Source organism: Musca autumnalis, unplaced genomic scaffold (assembly GCF_047663935.1).
Source record: "Musca autumnalis isolate F117 unplaced genomic scaffold, ASM4766393v1 scaffold_1, whole genome shotgun sequence".
NCBI lineage: Eukaryota > Metazoa > Arthropoda > Insecta > Diptera > Muscidae > Musca > Musca autumnalis.
This window is the reverse complement of record NW_027411644.1, coordinates 2,309,504-2,335,861: the sequence shown is the minus strand read 5'-3', so window position 1 is coordinate 2,335,861 and position 26,358 is coordinate 2,309,504. Positions and strand designations below refer to the sequence as shown.

Sequence of the window (26,358 nt, the reverse complement as noted above, 5' to 3'; positions counted from 1 at the left end):
GGGAAATAGGAAATTAGAAGAAGTGGGTTGAAGAACCGTTAACAATGTCATTATAAACATTTGTATGTGTGTATGGGTGTATATGTGCAAAGTGCGTTTGCAATGAAAAACCAATTTGATTTTTGCAAAAAAAAGCTGTAATTTTTATATGGTTTAAAATGTTCCTTAGAATGTACTAAAGAACGCCATCTTTTTTTACTCTCTTAGCACAGTTATCTACTGCTTTCCGTCTCTCTACGAAAGGGGATTTGGGAAATTAGAACAAGAGGGCTGAAGTGCCGTTAGGAATGCCATTATGAACATGCTTATGTTTGTATGGGTGCAATGTGCATAATGCGTGTGTAATCATATGTTGTTGGCAATGGGCTGACGTCGACGTCCCGTTACCAACGTCCTATAACAAGTGCGTATGATTGCATATTGGTTTGTATATGATGGAATTTTGAGAGTGTTATGTATTCGCTCAAAATGTTAGGAGAACAGAGTTAGATGAGAATAGAGTTAGATTGGCTACTACAAACTGTCTTTTGATAATGGTTAGATATTTGCAGACAAAATACCCTGTAGGAAAAGGTGGGTCATGTCATGTTGGTTTTGTCTACTATTCTTAAAATTTACAAATTTAAAAAAAAAAATCTAGTGTTTGAACTAAATTGTCTTATAGTACTGTACTGTAAATGTGATTTCCATTACCTATACTTCAAATAAATCTTGTCTTATTTTCAATGGATTTTATTGGGCGTAGAATGTGTACATTCGAAATTTGAAATCAAGTGGATTTCGTAAATCTAAACGTGCAATTATTCATCTAATGGTCTGTTCCAGAGCATGGTAGAACAAGAAAAGGTAGCAGCAATACCCAGCTGACTGAACTGGGTTGTAGTGTTAATGTCAAATTCCATACGACATTTTATGTATTTATTTCTATGTTCGATGTATATTAGGGATACATATTTTTGAAGAACAAATTTATTCATCAGAAAAAAAAAACTATTTGCCATAAAGACGGCTTTATATCATTGACATGTAACCTCCTCCAGGTCCGAACGACATGCCGCACACTAAAACACCGCTTATAGAGGCGGTACAATATTTGTTAATATGTGTGGTATTTTGTTAAACTTGAAAAGAATAAAGCCCTAATAAACATGTGCTTTTTTGTTTTCAAAAGCAAATGATTGAAACAGCTTCTCTTTTTTCAATGAATTACCAGCGACCCGAAACATTTTTGCAAGTATTCTACTTTCTGCGAGAAATTATGCATTTAGTGGAATGATATGGAAACATTCAAATTGAAAATCTAACGAGTTTTCATTCATGTTTTCCAAAATATTCAATCAAATGTGAAAAATTATTTGTTTTTTAAATTCCAATAATTTATAGACATTTCCTTGTTTTGTTTACATTTACGTTGACACTAAGGTTTACAAACAAAAACAAATTTCAATGTGGTTGTTGTTGAGTTGTATTTGTTGTAGTATTAACTTTACCTTGTATTTGTTCTACCATGGTTCCAGAGCTGCAAGAAACTACTAATTTTTAAAAAATTGTATCGTAGTAAAAATAGTAGCTTCTTGCAAGTTCTGGAACAGAGCATAAGTTACTAGTTCCAATGTCAGTACTGACTTTCGGGTGACATGTTCATACAAAGTACATACGCCGGTCTGCGTACTCGATAATTTGTAATAATTATTACAAATGTTTCCAACATTGACAATTGTTTAAAGGAAAAGTTGATGAAAAATTGTATTGTATTGTATTTAGTACCAATTATCACATACGAGGACAAACCTAATGCCTATAGGAAATGTGATGGGTTGTCTACAATTTGTCAGTCATACTGTTGACAATGTCAGTAGTAAGTCAATATAGATTCACTATTGACATTTCCTACAGGGTCTAAAAATAGGTCTGTCTGGTTACTCAAAATATTTCTACTGAAATTGCTATTTTCCCTTATCGGTTCTGGGATGTTTGTGAAGTAAATATATGTATATATATGAAAAATCATTTTATTGTTTGTTTTGGTGCAAGGAAGAGGCATTCAAAACTTTATGGTTTAAGATGCAGACAATATAATAAACAAGAAGATCATAGAAGTTGTATGTTGTTGTTTTTTACAAACACAGTTGTGTTACAGAATTGTTGAGTAATATTTGTGGGGTCATTTGGACTATGGCGGTTTAATTATTTTGTAATTGATTTTAAATTTGCGTTTAATTATTTTTCTAGAAAAAGTGCGCTAAAGGCATTTAGATTAGAGCTTAATGTTAGGTGGGTTTACCTTCTTTGTGAGTATTTATTTGAAGTATGCATAATGAAATTGACATTCGAAACCTACAGGATTTTTTAAATCTTGTTATATATAAACGGCCTATTAATTCGAAAATTGTTTAATTTTTTCCTTTTATTTTTATTATTGAATCAAAACAATATGTGTGTCTGTAACATTAAATAAACTAAAATGTTCATTTGTTAGTTTTGTCGTGTTCCCAATAAAAGATAGGCCTACAGACAGACCTTATAAGAGATTTGCTTCTACACACAACAACGACATTTAGAGTGGAAATCGTTAGATTTGCATAAAAGTACTAAAATTTTGTATGTACCCTACATCAAATTTTGTACCCTTCACGCACTATCCATATGTTTGAACAAATGGACATGTGTGTGAAAAAGTTTGCAGATTTTATTTATGTGCATTTATTTTATGTGAGAGGAAGGAGTTGTTGTGTATAACAAGGTCGACTTCGCCTGGCAATTTTTCCATCTTGTTTTAAAAAATGTTTTTTTGGTAAATCAGTTAAATTTTAGTACCACCAAAAATTTACCAAGCTATTTTTCAAAAATGATCATAGTCGTCTATGGATTTAGTAGGTTATAAAAGCGTGATCTGAGGAAATTCAAACTATTCCAATCTTCGTCATTAAAGCGTTCGTTACATAGAGAATTTTGGTTGTGAAGAATAAGTTGTGAATTGTTAATTTAAAACATTCTACTTTTGATAAGTTCCAATTGTGTTGGTTGTAAAATTTGTGTAATTTGATGAATTTAATCTTTAACAAAGAATATTGAAAATACTATTACCACATTTGAAGTGCAATACTGAGCTTTGGATTTTTACATTATAATTTTTGTGTTGTGTATAAAACTTTTAACCTTTACTAAGAAAGGTTAATGCTTTTCAACTTTATTTTGTTGCTTTGGTTATAATAAACATTTTGATACTATGTCCAGAAAGTGTATTTTCGGTTGCAAAACCTTCAAACATCTTTTCAAATTCCCCCTTTATGACCACATATATTGCGTTCGTCAATTGGAAAAGTGGTGTGAAATGAAAATGGACAAAACAAAAATTAAGAAGCACATGACATTGTGCGACAATCATTTTTTGCCGGATAAAATGGGTAAAACGAAACTGCTGGCAGGTGCACTTCCAGGTTAGTAGCATTCCTTTTTGTTATTTTATACATAGGGTGAATATTTAGAGTGAATTTTATGTTTCCGCAAAATTGCAATATATTTATGTTTATATTTCTGTTGATATAATGTCCCAGCAAAATAAATTGGAAGTAGTGCAATGTAGACTGCTTCTATCACGGCATGTTTTGATGCCGTTCAAACGGAGTCGTGAAAAAGGCACTCCAATCCTCACATTTTAACCGCATTTGGATGCAATCCAAAGAATCACATCCACTTGTCACATTTTAACAACATCCGGATGCAGTTCAACGGAGTCGTGAAAAAGGCACTCCAATTCCTCACAATTTAACAGCATCCGGATGCAGTCCAAACGGAGTCGTGAAAAAGGCACTCCGTTCGCTACATTTTATTAGCAGTTGTTAGAGATCCCTATATGTACATAAATCAGATTGTACATCTCTACAGGCAGCGGCTTTCATTTTCCAAAAAGAGATTAGCGTGTTATCATGTCCAAACATTTGTTAATACAAACTAAATAATAATTAATATTTAAATAATATTTAATTTGTGAACATTTTTCCGGCAACTCACCAGAAGAAAATTTCCGAATGGAGTGCTGTTGGAGTACGTGTCGAAATCTTAACTGGTGATGGGAAGACAACCCATTTAGCAAATGAAGCAAAAACAGTTCAGCTTGGAACAAATGCAAGCGGAGGAAACACGCATGTTTGCGATTGAATTCAATGGAGAATTTTCATCATTTGTGTTAATGTAATAAAGTTGTTAATATTTTTGTTTTGCACAAATAATAAATGCATTTTATTTGTTCTGGCATATTTTGTAATGGCTTGAAATTTCTGCAGAATGCCTGTACCAAACACGTGCTTTGGACTGCCTCCTATTCTACCCCAAAGGGTTAGTTAAAATGCAATGCCAAAGGGTCAGTTAAAATGCAGTGCCAGAGGGTCAGTTAAAATGCAGTGCAAAAGGGTTAGTTAAAATGCAATGCCAAAGGGTCAGTTAAAATGCAGTGCCAAAGGGTTAGTTAAAATGCAGTGCTTTGGAGTGCATCTTTCAGTAGTCACGCTCTTGTAAAAATCATCAGTGAAAATGCATAATTTGATGCACATCCAGATCACTTGTACATATCATTTAACTGCATCTTTGGAGGCAAACATTTTGCTGGGGTATGACTGTACCTTATATTTTTAAAGAACTACTAGCTGACCCGGTCCGCGTTTCTGGCCCGTGTAAACATTTAACATATCTATAGATAGAATCCAAGAAATAAGTGGAAACAATATGACTTTAAAATTGAAAACCATTAATTGAATTATTTCAATGTTATTTCTCTACTACATTGAACATTATAAATTTAAGATTGCATGATCTTATTTTTGAGTTGCAACTTTTCCCTGCGTGTAGGTATGTATTTATCTATCTACATCTTTTTCAGATGTATTTCAAATAGTTTTAGTTGTAATTCGAGAATTCCATGGAATAATTCGAATTATATATGGAATAATTCGAACTTCAAATGGAATAATTCAAATTACAAATGGAATAATTGAATTTCATATGAAATGTTGCGAATTACATCTGCAAAAGATGTAGTATTGATAACTCTAGATTTTCGAACCAAATTGACGATTCTTAAAAGTTCATAAAATAATTTTTTTTAGCACAACACTCATGTAATGGTATCTCCAGATTTAAAATAGAAATTTCCTTTAATTTTACCATCCACCATAAGATGGAGATACAACTAACATTTTGATTCCGTTCGTAACACTTCGTTTTTTTTATCAGAATAAAAACAAGCTAGTATAGCGGTGTCCTTCAGCTAAAATCAAGATACAGCTCGCAATATTTACCATTGAATTTTGTAATTTGGTATAAAACACGATTTTCGATATTTTTAAAGTTGAAGTCGCATTATCTTACCGAAGAGCCACAAAATATGAACTAATGAACCGTACTTTCCCATCCTTGAAATTAGGATTTGCTGATTTCTCAATAATTTTTTTGGAATTTCGGTCAATCGACATTCAACATTACCGGGGTTGTACTGTATACCAAAATATCAGGTTCATCGCGTCTTTCCACTTATTGAAGGCAGTGGATATAGCGTTTTTGTAGTCACTCTTACTAAAACTAAGGATATTATCTATAATTATATATTTTTGTACAATTGGTCTAACCGCGATATTCCACTTCCGAGATGACCATTCAGGATCAAGACAGTTATTACTAGACATCGGATTTTGCATATTTTTTGCATATTCTGCATATTTTTTTTGCATATTTTGCATATTTTTGATATGACCTCAAATATCGAAAAATTTACCCTTAAAACGCCTAGATCAAGGGCGTAGCCAGGAGGTGGGGGGCAACTTTTTTTTTTGTCATGTGTATAGTTTTTACATACAAAATTTTAAAATCTTTATTTAGGTACTTACCTAATGAAAAACAAGTAAAAAGCGTCCACCATGAAGTATTCTGAACTAATATGGAATAGATAGTTTTCTTTTCGTTACGAAAATACCATAGCCCACAATTTTAGGCGAATTTGTTTAACCACTTCGTACACCAATTACCTACAACCTAACCTTATCTGGTCAGCTAAAAGTTTGTACAATACTTGAAATTGGGCAATATTGTTTTTAGGGGCTATACCAAAACGTGGACCTATGTCCACAACCATTGGCGGAGAAGTATTTTGATCACTATGAACCCTTAATGCTAAATTGCACCCAATTTATAGAGAAAATATAAATAAAAACAAAAATTTTGAATGGGAGGTACCCAAAGAACGGGATTGATATGGACTATATCTGACTTGATACATGACTAGATCAAGCATGGTCACATTTGGCACGGCGGTGCCGATGATTTTCGGTAATTTACACGCACACGGCCCGAATGCGCAGAAAGAGCGTACGAAAGAGAACAAATGTTTTGATTTGTTATTGTTTTATAGCTTGCGTGAATACAAACTTACTAACACACTGTTATAAGTTGCTTATATATTTCAAATACATTCACATTTTCTCCGTTCTCTTTTTGGTCATGCCTGGACTAGATGAAATAATACGATGTGCAAATTTTGGACCAAATCGATTGCTTCAATCGAGAGTTATCATTCACACCATCTTACAGAATATATTCCGAAACAAGCGAAATATACACCTAATGACATTGAATGCATATTCTCTTGTGGTTCGAGCATAGTAATTTCTTAACAGATACATATAGCATACCTAGATAATTTTAATATATGCATGTCTCTGTTTTCCTGTTTAACCCATTTCGTACTTGGTGTTCGATTTTTTAAGCATTAAACAAATTTTAAACAAGTTTGTATTCATCTGTCAGCAAATAAAACAATTCTTCCATTGAAAACTCCCCCTCCTACTAGATGGTACGGGTACATTTTTGAAACCTATATTTTTTGATACTTTTTAAATTAATTTAAAAAATTAAAAAAATGAAATTTAAAAAGTAATCATGGTGAATTATAACCAATATATGGAACCGTTTCACAAAGTATAAAGAAGATGATTTAGATGCTGATGACTGATCGAAATTTCGAACACTGGTACTTATCATAAATGACAGTGGCTATGTCACAACGTGGAAATGTACTGACAAATTAGGGGGAAAAGTTATTATGGCCCAATTGAAGACTTAGTACTACATTTCAGTCATTTCTGTAGGAGAGTACGGCTAAAATCCTGAAAACTCCTAAAATCTCTATAGGCAATATAAAACATGGACCAGTGCTGACAAATTTCTGCAGGGAAGTTTAGTAACCCCACAGAAGACTAAATATGTATTAAATTACAACCATTTCTATAGGATAATGCAGCTAAATCCCTGACAACCGCCGAAAATCGGGCGGTCCCGTTCTATGGTGGGTAGTAAAAAATTTGGACCAGTTCTGACACATTTCCGGGGAAAAGTTTTGTAGGCCCAAAGAAGACTCAATAACACTCTTTAATCATTTTTTCGTTCAACAATCACGGTGCTCTCGAATCAAATTTAAGTGGAAGGTTCTTACACCTGGAAAGTTTTTGCGGATTCTGAAACTACAATGTTCATAAATGAGAAAAATAAAAAAAAAAAAAAATTAAATAATGTCTGCATCGCTTTTTAAATAAATCGCGGTCAAAGTTCACATTTTTAGGTTTTTGCGATTTTCCTTGGAAACCGCAAGTCCTTTGGGGCTAAAGAAAAAGTTGTAGCTGTGAAAATTCTCTACAAGATTGACTTTCATGATATCTTCTTAGTTTTTATCGTTATTGAGATATAGAAGTTCAAATTGGGACAATGGATTGACTGTATCGGCTAAAAAATTTGGAATTTTTACCCCCTAACTTTTTTCCATTTGATCCAAAAAGTTACATATGAAATTTTATGGCTATTGGTTAACGATCAAAATGTGTCTTATCGACATAATTATTTTAGACCCCAATTGAGGCGCTCAGCGCCAAAAAGGCCTAACCCACATGCCCAAAAAAATCCAACAGACTGTAAGAGTCGTTTCAGCTATCTCCTTGCATCCCCCCCCCCCCCCCCCCATACCATACACATCCGAAATTTTTCTCCAAAATGGCTCGCACGGCTCAGAATTTTATCATGCTCAAAAATATGTATACTTTATAGGGCTGCAAATAAGTATTTCAATGCGTTATAAACGGAAAAACCAACTTAATACACCTTCCATACTATGGTGGAGGGTATAAAATATATGTATATCTCATATATTTTTCAACCGAATTCATTGGTTTTTCCAATTCTCGAAAGCTTACTTACAAACAATAAATAAAATATTATAAAATAAGAAATAAATTATACTGTTTGGCATTTTCTAAACAGCCTAGAGCATTTCCTTTTTAATGCGTTTTTTGCACTTCAACTACTATAACATAAACATTTGTTAACCGCGGATAAAAAAAAAATATAGCTTATTCGAAAGATATTAGCAGCCCATTTGCCGTTTTAAAAAGTAAAAAATAGTACATCAGAACATCTGCAACATTTTTTTTCAACTTTTGTATAACTGTAAAAAACTGGTAAAATTCAAAATATTAAAATTGGGATAGCTTAGCGCCTTTGCTCTGAATGTCTTCATTAATACATGCCAATTTTGTTGAAACGCAATTAAGTACATCTTCTGTACAACTTAAATAAAAAATGGAAAAGTGGGATGTACGCCAACCATCAATAGGCTTCTTTCTCTGTGAGACCCCCACCAACCCCCAAAATTTCGTGAGGATCCGAACAAAACTCCGACCCGTAGCTTTATTACAAGGTTTAGATGGACAGACGGACGGACGGACACACATAGCCAGATTGACTCAGCTCGCCGTAGTATGGGTCTACGACCATTATTTCGATGCGTTACAAACTTTTTGGCCAAAACAACTTATAATACAGTCTCCCCATAGTGGTATTGGGTATACAAATTTAATAGAGCTTGACAAAAATATCTAATATGCTTACCCTCTTCCCTTCCTACACAGCGGGATAACCGAACCATCCCCATCACACCACCAACATACACTACAATCCTCATCAACAACAACACCTTTAATCACCTGCATCACCACAATCCAAAATACACAAAGACATCAATAATCACCTCTACAAGTACCATTACTCTCAAATACTTAAGATGATCACAATGGACCTCAAGGTCTCCGAGTGGAGTGACTGCCAACACAGTAGCTGCGTATCCTTAATTTTTTTTATTCTTCTTCACATTGGGTATAAAATCGGCTCAACTCTGTACCACACCCTCAGCGGCAACTCACCCACATCCATAGTACATCACTTCCACTTCAACATCTCTGCCACAACCACAGCAGCCGCACACCCATATCCATTACACATCGCATCCATCACACCAAAACCACTCTACATCAACAAAATCTGCAATACACCAAGCACCGTTTCACCTTTATTATAAACCGTCACTTATCATCACAGCGTCAACAACAATACATAAACATTTCTACAATAGACCAACCACAACACACAACTTTTCTAAGGATGATCACAATTGACCCCAAGATCTCCGAGTGAAGTAGCTACCAACAACGGTAGCTGCGCGTCCTAAAACCAAACCATCCTTAAATTTACACAATGTTTTCATATTGATCTTTATAGAACCCCCATCTCCAGAATTACTACAACGTCTGCCCCAAGACTTGAGAGCTCCTGAAATATTAGAATGTCTCCCCACAATTGAAACCCCTGAACCGCAGATCTCTGTACCCGATATTGAAAATAACAACAATTCCACTCCTAGTAAACCTCCTCTTCTAAGATGCTACGAAGGACCAAAATTTGGCTTGAGAGCTCCTGAAATATTAGAATGTCTCCCCACAATTGAAACCCCTGAACCGCAGATCTCTGTACCCGATATTGAAAATAACAACAATTCCACTCCTAGTAAACCTCCTCTTCTAAGATGCTACGAAGGACCAAAATTTGGCTTGAGAACTCCTGAAATATTAGAATGTCTCCCCACAATTGAAACCCCTGAACCTCAAATCTCTGTACCCGATATTGAACATAACAATTTCTCTCCCAGTAAACTTCCTCTTCTAAGATGCTACCAAAGACGAAAATTTGATGTAGAGTATAAGCCTATTATAAAAACTAACAACCAGGAAAACCAGGATCCGTCACCATGCACATGCAACTGCCATCAAAATAGCGATGTCAACAAAAAGTTGGAACATGCTAATAAAGAAAACCGCAAATTAAAAATAGAGATTGAGAGAATGAAGAATCAGTTGGAAATTCAACAAACACAACACGAATCTATTGTGAAACAGAGGATGAACGAGGAGAATCGCTTGAGGCAAAAGTTGGACGATATGGCATTAGACTTGAAGAGGATACATGACAATTCTATATTCTAGTCTATGCCGAAAACCTCATTGCCTTAATCGTGTTTCCACACTCATTCAAAACACAACGGACGACGGAAAATTCTGTATTTTATTTTCCCATAGTTGTCGCATATCGAATTTGATTTTTGAAGAGGAAATAATAAGCGACGAATTATTCTTATCAGAATTCTGAATTTTATCGTGATATCGTATCAAGTATTGTAATCGCAACATATGAATGGTTGTTATTGAAGGTGTTAGAATAATTTTAGCTATTCAAGGTTACAATTAAAATTTAATTATTGAAAACTACTTTTTATTGGCAGCAGATTCTTTTAAATACATAAATTGTGACAAACCCTTCAACATTATTTATCATGTATCAATTTTTGTTACTTTGGTGTCATAAAACAGTCATTTCTTATTGGTATTTTTAATATGCCGATAATGAGAATATACAACACAAGTTGGGTGCTTTATTCTATAAATGGTAAATATGACTACACCTTCAGACTCCTTTCTTAAGTGAGAAACACCACATCTAATATGGATGAAGTGCAACTTGACACTTGCTCATTAGCCTAGAGAAGGTGCTTAGAAATGCAGATCATTTTGCCTGAACCTAAAAACTCTTAATTTTTTTTTTTTTTTGGATTTTTGGATTTCATATGTTGATGAAGGTTTTTTATGTATGACAAAATAGATAAAATCTGCACATACAAATTAAATACAATTGCTGGAAATTGCCTGCATTTACAGTTGATTTTACAAATTAAAATTCAAGCAAAGAAAATTGTTCAAATTATTTCGATTTAAAGCTAATGTTATTATTTTATTGTATGAATTCTAAAACTTGCCATCTCAACGTTAGCGTTAATTATTGGGTTGCATCTTTCATAAAGGGGTTGGATAGAAATCGCATTAGGCCAATGTATTCTTAAAATTCTTCTTAATCATCTATTGACGAATGCCTGGAGTCTATTAAGCGTTCTTGAAGAAATGGAAATGGAGCTTCTCATCCTTATAATAATATTGAGTTTACATTTGAGTTAAATACTCGTTGTTGTTGTAGCAGCATGAAATCTACGTAGAAGCTTAGGGTTTATGCTGGGTTTGCAGCCGCTGCACTATAGGTAATTTGCCCTGTTTTTGAGGCAAAATTTAAAAACGACGGAATTAAAGGATATTTAACCTTTCAAATGATTTATGGGGAAAAGTGAGATAAAACAAAGATTTCTACACATAAATTCGAATATAACGAACTACGTTTATAACGAACAAAGCTATTCATTCCAATGTCATTTTCATTAGGTTTCTTATACACAACAAACTGTTGAAAACGATCACGGTAGTAAGTAACAAAAATTGTGACCCCGCGGGTAGATTTTCAAACGAATTGCTATTAATTACAATTTTGGATATTTTTTAAATATACGTTAATAAAGACGAGCTTAGTACTCCTTTAAACCGTATCAATGATTAATATGTAAAAGAGATATAAAATAAAGCTTACTACTACCACACCGTTTATAGAAAATCACGGATATAACGAACAATTTGCCGCCATTACTTATTTTACTTGCTATGTAATTGTAAACAATAATATTTTTTTTAATATTTTTTATTGAGAAGTAACCTAACAAAATCAGATAAATATCAAAAAGGGAAAAAATCGGGTTTTGAAATGCAGTAATACCAATGCAGAAGGCTCTCAGTAGTAAAAGTCTATATGAAGTGAGTTAATAAAAACAAAATATTTATTTCCGACTTTTTGTGTTTTATGGTTGTTACACAAAATGTTTAAGCTATATTATGTATTAAATAAATTACACTCGCAATGGATAATCTACTCCATTTTACATATATTTATATTTGATTTATTTTTCCACGGTTTTATATACATTGAAATAGGCCTTATAATTTATACTTTTTTTAGTTTTTCTTCTAAATTCTTTGACTGCAATTTAAATCGCGATAATACCGCTATTTTAAAAAATGTAAATCATATGAATAATACATTTTGAAATGTTCTTTGTTCAATGCCCACTAAAAAATTCTTATTATTAAAAGTTGCAAAATCGACTTTTTGCTTAAAAAACTGAGCAAATTACCTATAGTGCTTGGCCAAAATACTTTGGTTTCGGGTCAATCCGGTACGAAAGTACCGTACTCTTTTTTTTTGACACACGAAAAATATTTCCATACCATAAAATAAAAATATTTCCATACAAACTTTTTAAATAAAAATCAGATGTCGTGCGGTGGTAATTGCATCTGTTGAGAACGGTTGGACCGATTTAGGTAATTATACCCTACACCACACTGTGGTAAGGGGTATTATGTCTTTGTGCATTTGTATGTAACATACAAAAGGAAACGAAATAGACCCACAGTTCCTTTTGGGGATATACATATAATCACTTTCTGAGTCGATTTATGCAAGTCCATCCGTCTGTCCATGTATTTTTGTTCGCAACGTACAGGTCGCATTTTTTGTCCGATTTAGCTGAAAATTGGAAACTAAAACTTTTTTGGTCATAGGAAGAACGCTATTGCTTTTGGTGAAAATCGGTTCAGATTTGGATATAGCTCTCATATATATTTTCCTCCGATTTCACGTATTTGCTGCACCAAACACGCTATATACGCCCAATTTTGATGAAATTTTGAATGTGTGACTGAATTCGGTCTACAAATAAGTGTGTCAAATTATATCGAAATCGGTTCAGATTTGGATATAGCTCCAATATATATTTTCGGCCGATTTCACGTAATTTCTATACCACACACGCTATATATGTCCGATTTCGATGGAATTTAAAGTATGTGACTGAATTCGGTCTAGAAATAAATGTGCTAAATTATATCGAAATCGGTTCAGATTTGTATATAACCTCCATATATATTTTCGCCCGATTTCACGTATTTGCTGCACCAAACACGCTATATAAGTCCGATTTCGATGAAATTTGGAATGTGTGACTGAATTCGGTCTGGAAATAAATGTGCCAAATTATATCGAAATCGGTTAAGATCTGGATATAGCTCCGATTTATATTTTACATATTCACAGTGATGTAGGGTATCATATAGTCGACCCCGCCCGAGTTTGATCCTTTCCTTACTGGTTATTTTTAGAAATGTTCGTCATAACTCTACTTAGGTTTTTGTGCAAAGAAAATTTGATCACGTCCACTTTTACACCCTTTTTTAATTTTCAATTTAGATATTTTCTACTGCGGAAACTGCAGATTTCCCTGAAATTTTCAGCGAATGTACAGGGATGGCCCTGGTGAAAATAGGCTATATATTTTATTGAATTCCAGAGGGGACAGGATACCTCCCCAATGCGATATTTAAAAAACGCTATATTTGGAAAAATTACGCATGTATCGTTTTAAACATTTACGAATTAATCTACAATCTAGGGGCATAAGGTCCCGACCACGCCTGTTTTTTTAAATATGTTATATCTCCAATACTACTGAACCGATTTCCATGAAATTTGTAGAAGCTGAAGGTTTGTCGTTGTTATGTGTAATTTATGAATTTCCTCAAGCCTTTCTTTTAAACGCTATATGTACAAGCCAAACTTATGATTGAATGATTGATTATGTTTATGATTGAAGACAATTTGGAGTCGATTTAGCCATGTCTGTCTGTCCGTCCGTCTGTCTGGTGCGCACGATAATTCTCGAACGGGTTAACCGATTCAAACGAAGTATTGGACATCGTAATATTGTACGTGGAATATAACTCTCGAAGGGAGCAATCGATTTGGTCCAAACTTTGAACATCGTATTATTCCTTCCAGATGTATATTGGGTTCGAATTGGGTCCACTCCTTCGGGAGATTAGGAGGTACTCACGGATCGTTTTGATTTTTTTTTTAGTAGATTATCCTTGCGATTCCCTTTACGACGATACAATTTTTTCTTCCGCAAGTCCATACTTCCTGAGATATTGCCTAAAAGCTCCAAGAAACCCTGACGGCACCAACCAAAATGGCAAGTCCGCAAGATAATTCTCGTAGAGAGTTTCTGATTGGTGCAGACTTTGCACATCGTATTATTTCATCCAGTCATACGAGTATATCAGGTTGGAATATGAACTATACCGGGAAAAGTGAAGTTAAAGAGCTCCCCTGGCATCGTTTTGATTCTTTTTTCAGTAGGTTGTTCAAGCTGCCTCATTTACGACGGTAAAATTTTTTTCAAGTCAATACTTCAACAATACGGTACCTACGGATACGGCATAATTATTGTGTTTGGTTTGGTTTAGTTCTTTTGTTGGTTTTGTCAGCGGCTGAGGGTATATCTCCGACAACATAGCTGACTGATACTTTCTTACTTGATATTATTATTATCATTGTTATCATTATTATTATTATTATTATTATTATTATTATTATTGTTATTGTTATTAGTACACTGCACAACACAAAAAATAATTACAAGATAATTCGACCAGATTATGAAAGAGGACCGAAAAAAGGAAGACAAGTGTATCTGCGTTTTGAATGTTTACGTCGGGAAGTAACCTAAATAGGCCTGGCAAGTTCCGCCCATTTCTACAGGTTTTGAAATATTCGACATCAGATTCCTTGGAATCCTTGCATTTTAGGTATAAAGTGTCTTTGGCAATATTATTTATAACAATGCGGGGTATCTTGTAATTAAACAAATTAACCCTCATGCGGGTCACTAAAGGGGTCTTTTTGGTCCCTTTTTCAAAAACGTTTAAAAACTCCTTTAAAATGTTCTACAAAATTATTTGTCATAAAATTTGACTATAGGTCCCCGAATACACCAAAACTCTAAATCGTACCTAAGCGCCAAGAAACTGCCAAAAGTAACATCACGTTTTACAGTTAATGTTGTACTTTATCTGAGTTTATTAAGTTTTGTCCCACAAAACTTCATTCTAGATAGAAGGCGTCAAAGATAAAAATAATCTCCATCAAATTGCAATATAAGTTGCCGAATAAATAAAATATGTATTTGCAATATATATCAAGAAAATATATACATCAAATTTGCCAAAAAAACACCCAAATATGTTTTGTATAAATTTGTTTCGTTCTTTTTTCGAGTTGATGCATGAAAGTAATATGAAATTTAATTTTAGACGAAAGGTGTTAAAAGAAGAAATATTCTACACAAAATTTCACTGTAAGTCCCAGAACAAACTAGATATCTAAGTAAAATATTTTGTTAAGAAAATGACGTTACAAAATTAGATATTAAAATTTATTCCATACTGAGTCAAAATCACCTAAATTACTTCAATTTTTGGGGATTGTGTCGAAAGAAGAAATTTTCCAAATCAAATTTCATTATAAGTCTCTGAGCAAAAGAAATTTTTAGCTATAATATTTAACATCTCCAGAAGCTTTCGTTTTTTATATATGATTTAAGACCATATTCTACCGTTTTTATTCACATTTTCGTTATCTGCGGTCACAAAATATATTTTATTGATGTTTTTTCATAATAAATTCTTTCAGAAGATTTTGTGTGCTCGATCCAAACTGTTTTTGTAATATCTATGGTGAATATATATAGGAAAAATATTGATAACCCAGATCGGACTTTGAAAAATTACGTATTTAAGCCATAGGTTACTGATATTGTTATAGTGATTTAAGTGTGCAAAAACGCATTAAAAAACAGGAAAATGATTTTCCTCGTGCTCTAGGCGGCGTAGAAGTGTGTCAAAATCGCATTAAAAACAGGAAAATGCTTTTCCTTGTGCTCTAGGCTGCGTAGATGACACCAAACTGCATAATTCTTTACTTTTATCAAGAAGGAAATTTAGTTAGCTTTACAAAATGGGGAGAACCAATGAAATCGCTTGAAAAAGAGATGAGTTATGACATTTTTGGTGTTTTAACTCTTTGGATTTTTCTTAATAAAAGTTGGTACCTTAGTGCGTAATTATTAATTAAATTCAAATTACAATCATACGCACTAAGGTACCAGCTTTTATAAAGTGAAACCCAAGAATTTAAAACACAAAAATGCCATAACTCATCTATTTTTCAACCGATTTCATTGGTTTTCCCCATTTTGTAAAGTTAACTAAATTTCCTTTTTAATAAAAGTAAATAATTTTAAATAAAAAATAAGCTGTAAAAGTCTGTTGTGGAAAAATAACTTATGTCCGTTTTAAGTTGAAAATCCAAGAAACCCCATTTTTCACTACATTTACCGTTATAAAATCAAAAAACGAAGTTACCCAAAGAAATCATAGGTATTTTCGTCTTCCATGGACTCCCACAATAACGAATTTATGCATCAGAACTCCTGCAGATTTTCACTGTAGCACAGTGTAATGATTAATTCTTCTGGGGGTAAGATTCTGGATATTTTTTTTTTGTACTTTTAAAGAAAACCACAGCTCCTATTAACAAAAATCTTCATATGTTTTACGCTCAATTAACAATGTTGTTAACAAAAACAGATTTAAAATGAATATTTTTTTCAATCTTAATATTTTTTTAGTTCAAAACTCATCTTAGTTACTTTTGCAGATGTGTGAATGTTTTTTGATAGATTTTATTTGTAAATATGTATATGTATGCATGTAGAACTTTCCACAAACATTTTACCAGTTTAGCAGTAATAAAGGTGATATAACCATGAAAATATGTATGTATTTTGTAACCATGTATTTTGATTTTTGTACTTTTATTTTCTTTGGTGTCCATGTTTACGGAGTGTGGCTAAATGTTTGGTTGAAAGGGTTTATATGCGATGTATTCTTACAATAAAGGTACTTATATATATAGACATATGTATGTACATTGTAATCGATAACGTTATCGTTTGTTACAGTATTATCATAATTGCGACATAAGCTGGCTTACATCTAAAATATTCTCTAATCTGTCTAATGATTATTTTTTCGAATTTTTTTCCAGGGAAACCACTACAGCTGTCAATAGAACTACAAACATCGATGGTGACAGTAGGGAAGCACTGTTACATCTGAAAAGTTTAAGCAAAACAAATCATTTTATTTAAAAAGAGGAAATGTTTTTTTTTATTAACCAGCACTCACTTTGACCCCTGTTCTACCCAGGTTATATCAGCTGCATTAATTCCCTGACCGGTTATTAGTTGTTCCACTTGTGTTTTTATAGTAGAATCCACGGTTCTTTCCCTGCTTAATAGCCGTACTAAAGATACACTGGGAGCTATACCAGAATATCCACACACTAGTGTGAGATTATTCAATGTGCCCATGTAAACGAAGTTGACTGTAACGTTTGTATCGTCACCACTGTAGGTCAGATTGAATTTTCCATTTTGGGTATTAGTGTCCCAAGGAAATTCAATTTTTTCCTGCACTCGTTTCCAGCCGCTGCTTACATTATTGATATAATCCAACTTTAGGGTAAATGTGTCGTTTTCAATAGTACTGGGGGCAACAACTTCCAAACATGCTGGTACATCACTTTGAGGCAGTCGGGCCACTTCATACCAGACACCAGACACCTTAAATGTTTTGGGAGTTATTCGATATCAAATAACGATGAGCCGCATTCACAATTACCTGTTCCACATTTATTGCCTGTCCAGTGGCATTTTCCTGGCAACTCCAGCGCATAGCTGCTTGACCGCCGGCAAATAAGCTTACGAATAACGTTATTCCAAAAATCTCTAAACTGTTGGCCATTTTTGCGACTTGGCTTATAATTGCAACGCACACTTGAAGAACTCAATTAACACTGACATTTGGTTATTTGCCCCAGTGAGCTGTCATCCATCGATCTACCGAACTGTATTCTTATCAGGCCATAACTGTCCTTATCAGATCGATATCAGGTGGGTATCCACGTCTGGCTTGGTGATTAGACGATTTATTTGATTTGTGTGACTAATAGCTAATAGCGTAGTTTATTGTAGCGGTAAGCCAATGTAAACAAAATATGTATGTTGAAAACAATGTAGTACAGGGGAAGAGGCATGACAAATTTTCGAACCGTTTGTTGTGATTGGTTTGGCACCAAATTAAAATGAATAAAATCTAGAACCAACTTCCAATGGTTTCACATAGCAGCTGAATTAGACTATTCTTTCCGCTCCCCTTGTTATCGTTTTGGTATGCAGTAATAAAATTCCTTTAATAGAATCTCTGACATTGCTCCAGCGTTTTTTATTAATCATAAGTCAAGGGAGTGGTGAAAAAATGAGTTTTCGATTCATGCCGGAGTTCATTGTTGCACTCAGCTACTACACACCAGCATTGAAATATTCGCCTCAGACTGTATCTTCAGCAACAACATTATTTTTTCTGTATTCCTGCGAGACCAGCATGATGCACAACAACAAACATCTTTCAATGTAGTTAGTCAATGTCTGGAGTAATGATGCCAAGGACATTATTACAATACATCCTGCTAGCTGATGATATGGTGATGGTGAGAGGAGGAACTATGTCAACAAGACGAATTAAAGAACGCTTGGCATCGCATTTAAAGTAGCATCCACTGCTGCAATGTTGGTTCATAAAAATTCCTCCACAGGACATTTTTTAAAAGCCAAGAGGGGGGAGGTCGGGCACAGGAAGACGACACTAGTGACGAAGACGACAGATACGTTGTATCTGAAAGACAAGAGGAAACGCGCAAACTATCAAGTTAGGCATCAGTGATGTTAATGGCATGCCGAGTTGTTTGCGCCTTGTTGGTGTGTCGGTTAGATTGGCATCTTTCGAGATGCTCTCCAAGTCGAGCGTGTCGAGGTGTATCGAAGCTCGAAAGAGAAAACAAAAGAATGAACTTAAATTGATTTTAAGCAACAAAGTTCAACGAAAACTAAACACCCATAAGGATGACACCGGCGAACATCAGAATTATTTACAATGAGCAGAGATTGATACACGTCCAGGTATTTGTTACTGAGTGTATGCATTCGGCTCGCCACCCAAATCAATCTTGCATTCTGTCTTATCTATGTCCAGACGTAAAAAAAGTCGACGCCGAAAAATACCGTACACCGACTCACATTAGTTGAAAATCGTACCTGTTGGAGGGCATAATATTTACCCTCTAACTGTCTACCAGCAAACGTTGTCATTTGCGACAGGAGACATTGTTATTTTTTGGCATAGCTTCCGTTGCATTGAAATACAACACCTCAGAGCCCTTGCCACAGTGTTGTCTCACTGCTCACCATGACATTCGGCTTTGTTTTCCGTTTCTGATTTGATTATCATCGATAATTCGTTTCTATTGTCGTGCTTTTCTCTTTGCTTTGTTTCTTCCTACGCGTTGATGGCATTTGCATTGCAATACGAGCTTCGACGTTGGATGAGACATTTTCAATTTCTTTGTTAGTCTGACTATATCTATCAGTCTGTTATAATTTGTTTTTGTCTACACTTAAATGTTGGTTTTAGTGTTTTTTGTTTTATTTAGAGTATGATTAACATAAAAAAACTGAATTTAGACAAAATGTGCAATTCTTACCCTTATACAAGAATGAAGTAAACGACGATTCACCTTTTGTATGTAGAAACATTTAATAAACGTAAGAACGACTTTAAGTTCGGCCGGGCCGAACTTGTTATACCCTGCACCACGAGTGGTATTTAAGTAAAATGGAACAATTAGTTTCCTTTTGTTTATGAAGAAGACTTAATACCAAATTTCAGCAATTTCGGTAAAACAATATCGCTCACCTTCAAAATACCGAAATTCGGGAGGTACCGTTCTTTGGAGGCTATATCAAAACGTCGATCTATACCGACAAATTTTAGGCGTAATGTTTTACACTTTAAGAAGACTAAATACAAAATTTCGATATTTCAGTAAGATACTGTGGTTAAAACCTAAAAAATGCCGTAAATCAAGAGGTACGCTTCTATACTGAACACTTTATAACCCAATAAAGGACTAAATTGACGTCACATATTTCACATGTTCTTTCACCGTTCTATGGGGGCTATATCGAAACGTGGACCTATACCGACGAAATTCAGTCGGAATGGTTTTTAAATACCAAATATCAGCCATTTCGGTAGGTTGTTGTGGCCACAACCTTCAAAATACCGAAAATCGGTACCGTTCTATGGGGGTTATATGAAGGCGTGGACCTATACCGACAAATTTCATATGGAAAGTTTTATACCTCAAATAAGGACTAAATACCACAACCTTCAAAATAACGGAAATCGGGAGGTACCGTTCTTTGTGGGCTATATGAAGGCGTGGACCCATACCAACAAAATTCTGGGTGAAAATTTTATACCCCAAGGAAGGTTAAGTACCAAATTTTCGTCATTTCGGTGTGATAATGAAGCCGAAACCTTCAAAATACCGAAAATCGGGTGGTACTGTTCTATGGGGTCTGTATTAGGGCGTGCAACTGTACCAACAAATTTCTGGGGGAATGTTTTATATACCAAATTTCAGCCACTTCGGATGAATATTGAGGCCACAACTTTCAAAATACCGAAAATCGGGAGGTACCGTTCTATGGGGGCTATATGAAGGCGTGGACCTATAGCTACAAATTTAGAGGGTAAAATTTAATACCCCCAACGAAGACTAAATACCAAATTTCAGCCATTTTAATGGATTAGTGTGGCCATAACCTTCAAAATACCGAAAATCGTAAGGTAAGCGGGGCTATATGAAGGCGAAATATTCCAGGGTGAAGGCGTTTACCCATACCAACAGAATTCTGGGGGAATGTTTTATACCCCCAACGAAGACTAAGTACCAAATTTCAGCCATTTCGGTGTGATAATGAAGCTAAATCCTTCAAAAATACCGAAAATCGGGCGGTACCGTCCCAGCAAAATGTTCGATACCAAAGATGCTATTCAATCATGGGTGAAAGTGATCTGGCATGTCATCTTTTGAGCATCTTCATCGATAAATTTTTATATGAACGTGAACCCCAAAATATGCTATTCATTTTTGGATCCAAAGCATGTCATTTACACCAATTCTTTGACATGTTAATTTCACCAATGCATTGGCATGTCATTTTCACCTTTTCTTTGCAATGACATTATTATTACGACAAGAGTTTTAACAACCTTGGTTGTGATTTCGAGTCTCCGACAACATCAACACTATTGTAAATAATTAATCTTATATATTTAGAAAATGTGTATAAATAAAAACACAAAATTCATCTCTATTGGATCGATAAATGTCATGTCATATAAATGGTCGATCTTTCACGACTTCGTTTCAACCAATGCAAAAGATGCCATGAAATCACGTCATCGCATGGGGTTCCTTCAAATTTTGCTGGGCGTTCTATGGGGGCTATTTCAAAACTAGAACCGATATAGCCCATTTGCAATACCAAACATCCTAAGAGTAATAGAAACTTCTATACCAAATTACAAAGCTCTATCTTTAAAATTGCGAGCTGTATCGTGATTTCAACAGACGCACGGACAGACGGACATGGGTAAATCGACTTAGAATTTTACTCTGATGAAGAGTATATCGTCGTATATTGAGGACTTTCCAAAAGCCAAGTCTGACTATGAAAGTAGAAAATCCCATATTCACAATGATGTAAAACAGGCTGGCGTAGGTGGCCTATTTAGCCAAACTAAAATATCGCAATAGGTGGTAATACATCCCATCTTAATTTTTTTTGTAATCCAGCTGCACGTTTGATTGGATCGTCACGAAATTGTGGGTGTTAATGGTGGTCCCACAGGGGAAAAAACCTATTGATTTTGGTAATGGTCGGAATTTGAAAAAAAACTTATTTCGAGAAAAGACCAACGTTTTATTTCAAAGCGAATATATCTCTTCTGTAACAGCTATATCGGAAGCAAAACCTGGAAAGGAAAGTAGAAAATATCACCATTACAACGATGTGAAGTAGGTTGCCATAGGTGGTCAAACAACAGAGATATCGCAATAGTCGGTAATGCATCCATTTTTCAAAATTTTGGGGATTGATGGGGGTCTCACAGAGAAAGAAGCCTATCAATGGCTGGCGTACATCCCACTTTTCCATTTCTTTATTTGAGTTGGACTGACGAGGTGAGAAATGAGGTGGAAAATACGTATTTTTGAATTGTAAAGCATAAAGTCAAATCAATACGACGGGTCAGCAACGCGGACCCGGGTTTGCTAGTCTTTGACTAATTTTAGATAGTAGTTTGTAAGGTTTCTATCATTGAATTCCATCATTTGAGCGATGAGGAGAAATTCGATTTAATCTACTAAAACAGAATTTTTAATCACTGTGCATAGCTTGGTCTGAATCATACAAGCATGTCTCTTCGATATTCCGAATTGATAAAAATTTGTTTATAGCAAATAATTTATTTGTCTTCGCATAGTTTGAATGAAACATAAAACAATATATGTCCAATTATCTTGATCTAATCTTTATTGGCCTCATTGAAAAGCAGGTGTTTTAATTGACTGATTTCAGTGGACACGTGATGACGATTCACGATGACATTAATTATTAAAAGTGGGCACTACTCGATGTATGATTAAAGTCATGTTTGCCTTTATGACCCAATTTACTGTTTTATTGGCAATCGCATTAAAAAAATAAAACAAAATTTTCAATGCAACCTTTTGTTTCCGCGTATTTGATAAAGACATATTCTTAATTTTTCTAATTTATTTTCTAATTTCTTTCTTTTATCAGGAAAGTGACGACTCATACATTTTCAAAACAATACAATTGAACAACCAAACATACATAAGTACAAGTACTCACGTGCAACTCTTTATTGTATTAAAGTTGTTTGTGTAGTTTGGCATTGGACTGTGAGGAATATTCTTCATCCATCCCCCACCCATTCACTCACTCACTAAGGATTCTTAACAAACATTCACATCAAAACTTGGACAAACATTGTGGCATCATCAAAGAACGGCTGGAGACAGACAACCAGATATCCAGCGGGTTCAAAAGTATTCATTCATTGTAAGACTTTGAAGTTGATATCGTTAAGCTTACCACGAAACCGTCAACAGCAACACAAAATGTAGCGACAGCGAGTTGCTCAAAGGTTACACAGTGTGTGTGGCAACACATTTAAAAGAGTGTTCGAAAGTGTGTGTTGCGTCGAGTGGTGGAAGTGTAAAGCTGACTTAAAACGCACTCATTAAGCTGATTATATTGTTATCCTTTTTATTATTATGCATGCATTCATGCTTTAAGGGTGTAAGTGATGGGATATCGGCTTACACCCGCACAAATTCGCGAACACACACATCCAGCAGATCCAGCATGTAGCCGCATTGGTGTCACGAGACATGGTAACACGAATAAGCACGAAAGCAAGCAGACACGACCAGACTGTCATTTTTGTTAGTTTGGCTGCTAACATATTTCATTCATTACGGATAATGCTCGGAGTAGTAGTGAAAGCTCTTCCGCTTTTTTGAACGTTCTCGAGTTGTACACAGCACTCCAATGGAATATGTACCTCCATGCCTCTCCTGCACACCCGCAAATTATTTGCATAAAGAATGTCGCGTATAATTTAATGCCTGTGCTAGCCACAAATGGTAGCGAGTGGTGAGAATGAGAAATGGAAATGTGTCATAATTATGCAAATCGTATTAGGTTCAAATACTGTTTGTTCTTGTTATTGTATGTATGTTGAAACAAAAATGTCCTTTTTGTGGATTAGGTTGTGGAGGTGAGCCTTTATTGAAACAACATGTGTATCGTGTGGAATGGGGATCGTGTAAACAGAATAATAGCAACAGAATCATTTTGAAAACATTTTTATGGTTTAAAAACATAAGTTTGCATTCGCTTGGGAGAAGTAGGTGGAAAGTCCAAAGCTCCCAGAAACAACATCTGCGTATAAAATTATGCGTTGTACTTCAATCTTTTGTGTGAAATAAATACGAGCTTTAAACCAGACAAACGTAAACAATTGATTTGATATATGATAGCTTTTAGGCAAAAGGTACTCAGGAAATTTTGACATACGATCATGTGTTGTGTTGTTTATAGTGGCTTGATTGAGACACCTCCAAAACATGTTTTTTAACGCCTTTACACCACCTTCTGGCGATTGCTGCTATTTTTCGGGCTCATACACGTAGTTCCTTGATTCGTCACCTTATAAACGTCTTTTGAAGCACTGCGATCGTATTTTTTTCGAAATTTTTTGCATCCCAACCCCACTTTTGCCGCCAAATGTTCATGCAATATCAAATATTAATTAATGGAATAAATGCCCAAGGATGCCTCTATCTCACGGTATATAACAATATAGTTCCATAGTTCCAAATAGTTCCGAGACCGAAATAGTTCAACGAATCTTTATCTTTCGTCGTTCTTTTCGTGTTCATCATGGATGGCATAAGAAAATTGACACAAATTGCAATGACTGTGCGATTAAAGGAATGAGAATGAAAGGAACTATATTGACTAAAGAAACTATATGAAAGCAAGAGCTGGATATAGTTCCAATAGTTCCTTGTCCGGAATAGTTCCTATCAACTAGTTCGTTCCGGAACTACACAACCAGTGATGCTAGATTTACCGATTTATCCGCATTTTGACGATTTTTAGTCCAAAAAACAGAAATGACGATTTGCCGAGTTTTACCCCTAAAATAACGATTTTTAGTTTTTGCAACTTGTTCACATAAAATTTGCGATTTGAGAGATCTCTGAACGACAACTTTACATAGATGTATCACCTTATTAATTACCCTCTAAAAATTATACTTCTATGAGTTTTGTTTAAACTAGGTGTTACCCAGTCGTCCAGCTCAAAAAACATAATTTTTATGATTTTTTCAAGAAAAGTACCAGTAAGATATTTTTCATGTGGAAAGGCACATTTTCATTCGGTAAATTTTTCTTCAAAAATATAGTTTTGTGACAAATGGCCACCTAAAAAACACTGTTTTTAAAAAAAGCGTTTTACGGGGTCCCCTCTATCTCGAAAACGACTGGACGGATAATCACATATTTCTGTGGTCATATTAAATACCTGATAATCTTGTCTTTAGAGGAGGGAATTAAAAAAGATTAATTTTAAAAAAATTATGGCCTGTCAAAATCAAAATTTGTGAAAAATAGGGTAGTTTTTTGTTTTGTTCAAAAACTTTCAAATTTAAGAAAATTGCTCCCTTAAAGAAAAGATTTTAATGGACTTAATCATATAGTATTATTGTTCCACAAATATGTATGTTTATATTTAAACATATTTAAAATTGTATTTGCCGATTTTTTTGACAATTTTGAAATACTATTTTGACGATTTTGGCACCAGAAAATTTACGATTTTCGACCAAACTTTTCTAGCATCACTGTACACAACTCTAAAAAGCACTACTGACTAACTAGCATGCAAAGCGGATATGCCAACCGTTGTCCAGCGATCCGTGGATGTAAGATATATGTAAAAGTGGTAATGTCTTACGCAGATTTAACGGTTCTTAGGAACCGTGTGGGTATGAAGAAACATCGACCTGTAATAATGATACATACATATGTACTTACATATACATATTATATACATATCGCACATTTACTCAATAAGTGGCATAACTCAAAAATGCTTTTCCTGAGTTAGCAATTTCTAGTTTTTCTACGACTTCTACTTCATCTTGTATCAAATTTTCACGCCTATATCTCTAAAATTTAACGAGTTACAGGTGATTTACTACAAGTTTGGGATAATTCAACAAATCATGCTTGATCTTGCACAGAAATTTAGCACTGATCTGGCTAGCTCTTTACAAATAATGGTCCAAGTAGTTTTTTTTATTTTTATACCCTCCACCATAGTATGGAGGGTATATTAAGTTTGTCATTCCGTTAGTAACACATCGAACTAATCATTTGCGACCGTATAAAGTATATATATTCTTGATCAGGATAAAATTCTAAGACGATCTAGCCATGTCCGTCTGTTGTAATCACTCTAGCGTCCGCAATAATTGAGATAGAGTGCAGAAATTTTGCACCCGAGGGTCTTTTTATACCCTCCACCATAGGATGGGGGGTATATTAAGTTTGTCACTACGTTTGTAACTACTCGAAATAATAATTGTAGAC

At 34.5% G+C, this 26,358-nt stretch overlaps 1 protein-coding gene across 1 annotated transcript; it reads right to left on the bottom strand.

The window, feature by feature from the left end:
• Positions 1-16,849: 16,849 nt before the first annotated feature.
• On the bottom strand, positions 16,850-18,074 carry LOC141390293 (uncharacterized). The gene is made up of 3 exons (XM_073963207.1): positions 17,883-18,074; positions 17,388-17,824; positions 16,850-17,314 (listed from the first exon to the last, which is right to left on the bottom strand). The coding sequence occupies exons 1-3, from the start codon at positions 18,003-18,005 to the stop codon at positions 17,224-17,226; spliced, it is 651 nt and encodes a 216-aa protein (XP_073819308.1). The 5' UTR covers positions 18,006-18,074; the 3' UTR covers positions 16,850-17,223.
• Between the last annotated feature and the right edge of the window lie 8,284 nt (positions 18,075-26,358).